General features: G+C 56.8%; 1 protein-coding gene across 1 annotated transcript in view; it reads right to left on the minus strand.

The window, feature by feature from the left end:
* Window positions 1–4,387, minus strand: part of SLC2A4RG (SLC2A4 regulator) — a 17,099-nt gene extending 12,712 nt beyond the window's left edge. The window contains exon 1 of the mRNA XM_089665400.1: window positions 4,185–4,387. Within this exon, the coding sequence (XP_089521526.1) occupies window positions 4,185–4,327 (143 nt within the window). The 5' untranslated portion in view covers window positions 4,328–4,387. The remainder of the gene's footprint in view (window positions 1–4,184) is intronic.
* Window positions 4,388–8,694: the final 4,307 nt, after the last annotated feature.

Raw genomic sequence — 8,694 nt, forward strand, 5'->3', positions numbered from 1 at the left:
GCCAAATCTTTTGTTTGTGTAGTTTGCTTTTTTTTTCTTTCTGCTGCCTTTATAAAAAAATAAAAAGATTTGATGTTAGATGCACTTTAACCACTTCCAGTCCGGACACTCCCCCCCCCCCCCTTCTAGTCCCGACGCTTTCCCCCGTTCCAGTCCCGACGCTTTCCCCCCGTTCCAGTCCCGACGCTTCCCCCCCCCTTCCAGTCCCGACGCTTCCCCCCCCCCTTCCAGTCCCGACGCTTTCCCCCCCCCCTTCCTGTCCGGACGCTTTCCCCCCCTTCCAGTCCAGACACTTTCCCCCCCTTTCCAGTCCAGACACTTTCCCCCCTTCCAGTCCAGACACTTTCCCCCCCTTCCAGTCCAGACACTTTCCCCCCCTTCCAGTCCAGACACTTTCCCCCCCTTCCAGTCCAGACACTTTCCCCCCCTTCCAGTCCAGACACTTTCCCCCCCTTCCAGTCCAGACACTTTCCCCCCCTTCCAGTCCAGACACTTTCCCCCCCTTCCAGTCCAGACACTTTCCCCCCCTTCCAGTCCAGACACTTTCCCCCCCTTCCAGTCCAGACACTTTCCCCCCCTTCCAGTCCAGACACTTTCCCCCCCTTTCCAGTCCAGACACTTCCCCCCCTTCCAGTCCAGACACTTCCCCCCCCTTCCAGTCCAGACACTTTCCCCCCCTTCCAGTCCAGACACTTTCCCCCCCTTCCAGTCCAGGCCAATTTTCAGCTTTCAGCACTATCACAGTTTGAATGATAATTGCACAGTCATGCAACATTGTACCCATATGAATTTTTTTGAGACAGATAAATTTATTTTGGTGCTATTTATTCACCGCTGGGAGTTTTATTTTTTATTTCTATATAAATGAAAAATTCCAAACATTTTGAAAAAGTGTTTTTCTTATAAAAGTTTGCAAATAAATAATATTTCATCATAAATCTTGGCCAAAATTTATTCCGTTATATTTTTAGTAAAAAAAAATAACCCAAATTAGTTTATAACCAAAAATTATAATTTTTCTTACATTTATATTTATGTTTTTTTGTCACCCTAGCAGTAGTGTTACCATGGTGACACTGTACTACTTGTGGGGGGTGATGAAGATTTTTTTTACAGATTGCTTTTACACCCATAAAGGCTGTAAAACCAATCATTTCTCCTTCTCTCTGGCTGCATTCTTACAGCCATTGAGAAATACTGTGTGAGCTGTGGTTGTCATAGCTTGTCACATGGTACAAGGCTGTTGTGAATAGCCCTGTACCATGTGACCTCTGTGATCATTTACAGATTTCACACGTAGTAAGCAATGATGTTAGAAGTGACATCTTGCTTACTACTCTGCATGTGATCACTGATTGGACAATCAGTGATCACATGATGGGGACCTCGCACAGAGATCCCGTCCGATGATCGGTGTTCCACTGTGTCCGGAGGACACAGCAGGCACCGGATCACGGTGCTGCACACTCCCAGGAAGCGCGCACAAGCAGGGGGCGGGGAGGCCGTTTATATACAACGGTCGGACGGGAAGTGGTTAAAAGGGAAACTGTAAGGAAGTGTGTTGACTGCCACTTTTGCAGCATCAGAACTGCCACCGCTTCCAGGAAGGGCTTGTCTTCAATGCTGAATGAGAGCGTTGAATGTTCCAGGTAAAGACATTTCTAAACAGATTTAATGCTCAGTTCACATATATACGGGCGCAGGAGTGCGTGTAAATTGTACATATCCTCGCATCCGCACACAAAACATACAGAAGTGCATGGCACCCCCAACTCAGTGAAGAGTGTCGGGGGATTTACCGCACACTGAATTTTTGCACAATGCGGCTTCCACATGGCTGCATTTTTAAAAGTTGCAGAGATCTTTTCCCTGCAGGAAACGCAGGCAAGGCCGCTCATTCACATGAATAGGATGCCGTGTCTATACAAACACGGCAGAGAGCTGCATGTATGTGAACCTAGCAGAAGGCCTCGTTCACACGGGAGGATTACATCCGTGCCCTGCGCAGGGCCATGATTTACCAGCATGGGAAAGCACAGGTCTTACTTGCATCCCATAGCTGTCTATTGGGACACCGTAGATGAATGGACACAAGCCGATACTCCCAATGTGATATCCGTATGGGTGCGTGGGGACAGATGCCCATAGGGCGAGTTCAGGGACATGCACCCCACAGGGACAGTTCAGGGTCATGCACCCCACAGGGACAGTTCAGGGACATGCACCCCACAGGGACAGTTCAGGGACATGCACCCCACAGGGACAGTTCAGGGACATGCACCCCACAGGGACAGTTCAGGGACATGCACCCCACAGGGACAGTTCAGGGACATGCACCCCACAGGGACAGTTCAGGGACATGCACCCCACAGGGACAGTTCAGGGACATGCACCCCACAGGGACATGCACCCCACAGGGACAGTTCAGGGACATGCACCCCACAGGGACAGTTCAGGGACATGCACCCCACAGGGACAGTTCAGGGACATGCACCCCACAGGGACAGTTCAGGGACATGCACCCCACAGGGACAGTTCAGGGACATGCACCCCACAGGGACAGTTCAGGGACATGCACCCCACAGGGACAGTTCAGGGACATGCACCCCACAGGGACAGTTCAGGGACATGCACCCCACAGGGACAGTTCAGGGACATGCACCCCACAGGGACATGCAGCCACAGGGACAGTTCAGGGACATGCACCCCACAGGCGCACAGGATCATGCAGTCACAGGGACATGCACCCACAGGGACATACACCCACAGGCCCACGCACCCACAGGCCCACAGGGACATGCACCCACAGGCCCACAGGGACATGCACCCACAGGCCCACAGGGACATGCACCCACAGGCCCACAAGGACATGCACCCACAGGCCCACAGGGACATGCACCCACAGGCCCACAAGGACATGCACCCACAGGCCCACAGGAACATGCACCCACAGGGACATGCACCCACAGGCCCACAGGGACATGCACCCACAGGGACATGCAGCCACAGGCCCAGAGGGACATGCACCCACAAGGACACAGGGATATGCACCCAGAGGCCAAGCAGCCACTGTGTCCCAATAGACATGAATGGGACTGCCAGCACAGGGATGCACGAAACACCAGTGGATGCCCGTTCTGGAGGAATGAAAATATTTTTTATTTTGACCAGATATGCACTGTCAGGTTTCGGCTGTCTCAGTAGTACCCGTTTATCTGCAGCCATCTCTCCTACAGATGATGTAGACATCATTACTCAGCTCCAGTGGGCAGGAGGCGGGGATCTGACGTCTCACACTGCACAGCGTAGAGCAAGGAGCTGAGTGTAATCCTAAACCTGAGTGCAGGGAAAGGACAACCCCCGCCCCTCTCAGCACAATCTCATAGGGAAATGTGCACAGCTAAAGCCATCAATCACCTTTTGTGGTCGAGGGGGGAGGGAGGGATGGGGAAGTCTGCTGTCAGCATAGGCCAGGAGTAGGCAACATGAGAGCCGCAGGACTACAAGTTCCATCATGCCTCTGCAAGTTATAGCTGTAACTGTCGGTTTTGTAATCTTTGCAATGCCTCATGGGAAACGTAGTTCCACAACAGCTAGAGAGCCACAGGTTGCCTGCCCCTGACCTAGGCAGAAGTGACTCACGCAGACAGCAGAAGAAAGACAGGTATGAACCCTACTAGGTGACACTATAAAAGGATATGCTTTGTTCATTTTTCCATTTCAAGAATTTACAACGACTTTTAACTCGCTCTATATTCCCTGCGGACCAGTCACAAGGACTGAAAATCCAAAACACTTCGCCGTCACCAAAATAGGAACAGAAGGCAAATCGTCCAATGGGGACACTTGCTCCGGTGACAACTAAGGGACAACAAGTGTTTGATTTGCAGAATCAGATGGATTAAAAAAAAAAAAAAAAAAAAGAATACTAATGCAGTCACCACATCTCAGGACCGGCAAGCTGCAGTATATTACAAGGTTTTTTTTAGGTTTAGATATACTTTACATGCCATAACAAAGTACAGGGTCACTAAGCAGGTCATCGAATTGGGAAATCGTTCAAATAGACAACACCAGTCTAACAAAGCGCCCTTTGACAACACGCGGCTGTTTGCCGCCCTCTACACAGGACAACGCATGGAATACACAGATCAGTTGTACAGCGTGTGTCATTGCTGGCTGACCTGTGCCTGGGGACGGGGATGACGCTGGAGAGCACAGGCGGGATGCGGCTCTGTACAGGCTGAGACTGGGAGACGGGTGCGTTGGGAGACTGCAGCGCCCCACACAGGAAGTCCTGGCACTGGCCGGTCCTTGGCGCCAGCATGCTGTCATACTGGAAGGGTGTCCGGGTGTCGGCATAGAACGCAGAAACCTGCACAGAAGACAAGACAGGTCAGCAGCCATACAACACGTGCCTGAGGGCTGAGTGACACCAACACAGATGGGTGACGTGTTCTGTGTTTGGGGTAAAAACATCTCCTGTGATAGAAGGAAGAGAGAAAGTGCAGATATATCCCTGGGTGAGGATGAAGGAAAACAGTAGCAGTGTGAAGGAGGAGGCTGAGGGGGTGTCAGCGTGTGAAGAAGGGGGAGGCTGAGGGGGGTGTCAGCGTGTGGAGGAGGAGGCTGAGGGGGGTGTCAGCGTGTGAAGGAGGAGGCTGAGGGGGGTGTCAGCGTGTGAAGGAGGAGGCTGAGGGGGGTGTCAGCGTGTGAAGGAGGAGGCTGAGGGGGGTGTCAGCGTGTGAAGGAGGAGGCTGAGGGGGGTGTCAGCGTGTGAAGGAGGAGGCTGAGGGGGGTGTCAGCGTGTGAAGGAGGAGGCTGAGGGGGGTGTCAGCGTGTGAAGGAGGAGGCTGAGGGGGGTGTCAGCGTGTGAAGGAGGAGGCTGAGGGGGGTGTCAGCGTGTGAAGGAGGAGGCTGAGGGGGGTGTCAGCGTGTGAAGGAGGAGGCTGAGGGGGTGTCAGCGTGTGAAGGAGGAGGCTGAGGGGGGTGTCAGCGTGTGAAGGAGGAGGCTGAGGGGGGTGTCAGTACGTAAAGAAGGAGGCTGAGGGGGTGTCAGTACGTGAAGGAGGAGGCTGAGGGGGTGTCAGTACGTGAAGGAGGAGGCTGAGGGGGTGTCAGTACGTGAAGGAGGAGGCTGAGGGGGTGTCAGTACGTGAAGGAGGGGGCTGAGGGGGTGTCAGTACGTGAAGGAGGGGGCTGAGGGGGTGTCAGTACGTGAAGGAGGAGGCTGAGGGGGTGTCAGTACGTGAAGGAGGAGGCTGAGGGGGTGTCAGTACGTGAAGGAGGAGGCTGAGGGGGTGTCAGTACGTGAAGGAGTAGGCTGAGGGGGTGTCAGTACGTGAAGGAGGAGGCTGAGGGGGGTGTCAGCGTGTGAAGGAGGAGGCTGAGGGGGGTGTCAGCGTGTGAAGGAGGAGGTGTCAGCGTGTGAAGGAGGAGGCTGAGGGGGGTGTCAGCGTGTGAAGGAGGAGGCTGAGGGGGGTGTCAGCGTGTGAAGGAGGAGGCTGAGGGGGGTGTCAGTACGTGAAGAAGGAGGCTGAGGGGGTGTCAGTACGTGAAGAAGGAGGCTGAGGGGGTGTCAGTACGTGAAGAAGGAGGCTGAGGGGGTGTCAGTACGTGAAGAAGGAGGCTGAGGGGGTGTCAGTACGTGAAGAAGGAGGCTGAGGGGGTGTCAGTGTGAAGAAGGAGGCTGAGGGGGTGTCAGTGTGAAGGAGGAGGCTGAGGGGGTGTCAGTGCGTGAAGGAGGAGGCTGAGGGGGTGTCAGTGCGTGAAGGAGGAGGCTGAGGGGGTGTCAGTGCGTGAAGGAGGAGGCTGAGGGGGTGTCAGTGCGTGAAGGAGGAGGCTGAGGGGGTGTCAGTGCGTGAAGGAGGAGGCTGAGGGGGTGTCAGCGTGTGAAGGAGGAGGTGTCAGCGTGTGAAGGAGGAGGCTGAGGGGGGTGTCAGCGTGTGAAGGAGGAGGCTGAGGGGGGTGTCAGTACGTGAAGAAGGAGGCTGAGGGGGTGTCAGTACGTGAAGAAGGAGGCTGAGGGGGTGTCAGTACGTGAAGAAGGAGGCTGAGGGGGTGTCAGTACGTGAAGAAGGAGGCTGAGGGGGTGTCAGTACGTGAAGAAGGAGGCTGAGGGGGTGTCAGTACGTGAAGAAGGAGGCTGAGGGGGTGTCAGTGTGAAGGAGGAGGCTGAGGGGGTGTCAGTGTGAAGGAGGAGGCTGAGGGGGTGTCAGTGCGTGAAGGAGGAGGCTGAGGGGGTGTCAGTGCGTGAAGGAGGAGGCTGAGGGGGTGTCAGTGCGTGAAGGAGGAGGCTGAGGGGGTGTCAGTGCGTGAAGGAGGAGGCTGAGGGGGTGTCAGTGCGTGAAGGAGGAGGCTGAGGGGGTGTCAGTGCGTGAAGGAGGAGGCTGAGGGGGTGTCAGTGCGTGAAGGAGGAGGCTGAGGGGGTGTCAGTGCGTGAAGGAGGAGGCTGAGGGGGTGTCAGTGCGTGAAGGAGGAGGCTGAGGGGGTGTCAGTGCGTGAAGGAGGAGGCTGAGGGGGTGTCAGTGCGTGAAGGAGGAGGCTGAGGGGGTGTCAGTGCGTGAAGGAGGAGGCTGAGGGGGTGTCAGTGCGTGAAGGAGGCGGCTGAGGGGGTGTCAGTACGTGAAGGAGGAGGCTGAGGGGGTGTCAGTACGTGAAGGAGGAGGCTGAGGGGGTGTCAGTACGTGAAGGAGGAGGCTGAGGGGGTGTCAGTACGTGAAGGAGGAGGCTGAGGGGGTGTCAGTACGTGAAGGAGGAGGCTGAGGGGGTGTCAGTACGTGAAGGAGGAGGCTGAGGGGGTGTCAGTACGTGAAGGAGGAGGCTGAGGGGTGTCAGTACGTGAAGGAGGAGGCTGAGGGGGTGTCAGTACGTGAAGGAGGAGGCTGAGGGGGTGTCAGTACGTGAAGGAGGAGGCTGAGGGGGTGTCAGTACGTGAAGGAGGAGGCTGAGGGGGTGTCAGTACGTGAAGGAGGAGGCTGAGGGGGTGTCAGTACGTGAAGGAGGAGGCTGAGGGGGTGTCAGTACGTGAAGGAGGAGGCTGAGGGGGTGTCAGTACGTGAAGGAGGAGGCTGAGGGGGTGTCAGTACGTGAAGGAGGAGGCTGAGGGGGTGTCAGTACGTGAAGGAGGAGGCTGAGGGGGTGTCAGTACGTGAAGGAGGAGGCTGAGGGGGTGTCAGTACGTGAAGGAGGAGGCTGAGGGGGTGTCAGTACGTGAAGGAGGAGGCTGAGGGGGTGTCAGTACGTGAAGGAGGAGGCTGAGGGGGTGTCAGTACGTGAAGGAGGAGGCTGAGGGGGTGTCAGTACGTGAAGGAGGAGGCTGAGGGGGTGTCAGTACGTGAAGGAGGAGGCTGAGGGGGTGTCAGTACGTGAAGGAGGAGGCTGAGGGGGTGTCAGTACGTGAAGGAGGAGGCTGAGGGGGTGTCAGTACGTGAAGGAGGAGGCTGAGGGGGTGTCAGTACGTGAAGGAGGAGGCTGAGGGGGTGTCAGTACGTGAAGGAGGAGGCTGAGGGGGGTGTCAGCGTGTGAAGGAGGAGGCTGAGGGGGGTGTCAGCGTGTGAAGGAGGAGGCTGAGGGGGGTGTCAGCGTGTGAAGGAGGAGGCTGAGGGGGGTGTCAGCGTGTGAAGGAGGAGGCTGAGGGGGGTGTCAGCGTGTGAAGGAGGAGGCTGAGGGGGGTGTCAGCGTGTGAAGGAGGAGGCTGAGGGGGGTGTCAGCGTGTGAAGGAGGAGGCTGAGGGGGGTGTCAGCGTGTGAAGGAGGAGGCTGAGGGGGGTGTCAGCGTGTGAAGGAGGAGGCTGAGGGGGGTGTCAGCGTGTGAAGGAGGAGGCTGAGGGGGGTGTCAGCGTGTGAAGGAGGAGGCTGAGGGGGGTGTCAGCGTGTGAAGGAGGAGGCTGAGGGGGGTGTCAGCGTGTGAAGGAGGAGGCTGAGGGGGGTGTCAGCGTGTGAAGGAGGAGGCTGAGGGGGGTGTCAGCGTGTGAAGGAGGAGGCTGAGGGGGGTGTCAGCGTGTGAAGGAGGAGGCTGAGGGGGGTGTCAGCGTGTGAAGGAGGAGGCTGAGGGGGGTGTCAGCGTGTGAAGGAGGAGGCTGAGGGGGGTGTCAGCGTGTGAAGGAGGAGGCTGAGGGGGGTGTCAGCGTGTGAAGGAGGAGGCTGAGGGGGGTGTCAGCGTGTGAAGGAGGAGGCTGAGGGGGGTGTCAGCGTGTGAAGGAGGAGGCTGAGGGGGGTGTCAGCGTGTGAAGGAGGAGGCTGAGGGGGGTGTCAGCGTGTGAAGGAGGAGGCTGAGGGGGGTGTCAGCGTGTGAAGGAGGAGGCTGAGGGGGGTGTCAGCGTGTGAAGGAGGAGGCTGAGGGGGGTGTCAGTACGTAAAGAAGGAGGCTGAGGGGGTGTCAGTACGTAAAGAAGGAGGCTGAGGGGGTGTCAGTACGTGAAGGAGGGGGCTGAGGGGGTGTCAGTGTGTGAAGAAGAAGGGGGCTGAGGGGGTGTCAGTGTGTGGTGAAGGAGGAGGCTGAGGGGGTGTCAGTGTGTGGTGAAGGAGGAGGCTGAGGGGGTGTCAGTGTGTGGTGAAGGAGGAGGCTGAGGGGGTGTCAGTGTGTGGTGAAGGAGGAGGCTGAGGGGGTGTCAGTGTGTGGTGAAGGAGGAGGCTGAGGGGGTGTCAGTGTGTGGTGAAGGAGGAGGCTGAGGGGGTGTCAGTGTGTGGTGAA

This window comes from Staurois parvus, unplaced genomic scaffold, assembly GCF_062004578.1.
Source record: "Staurois parvus isolate SC_StPar_1 unplaced genomic scaffold, SC_StPar_1.0 ptg002183l, whole genome shotgun sequence".
In the NCBI taxonomy this organism is placed as follows: domain Eukaryota; kingdom Metazoa; phylum Chordata; class Amphibia; order Anura; family Ranidae; genus Staurois; species Staurois parvus.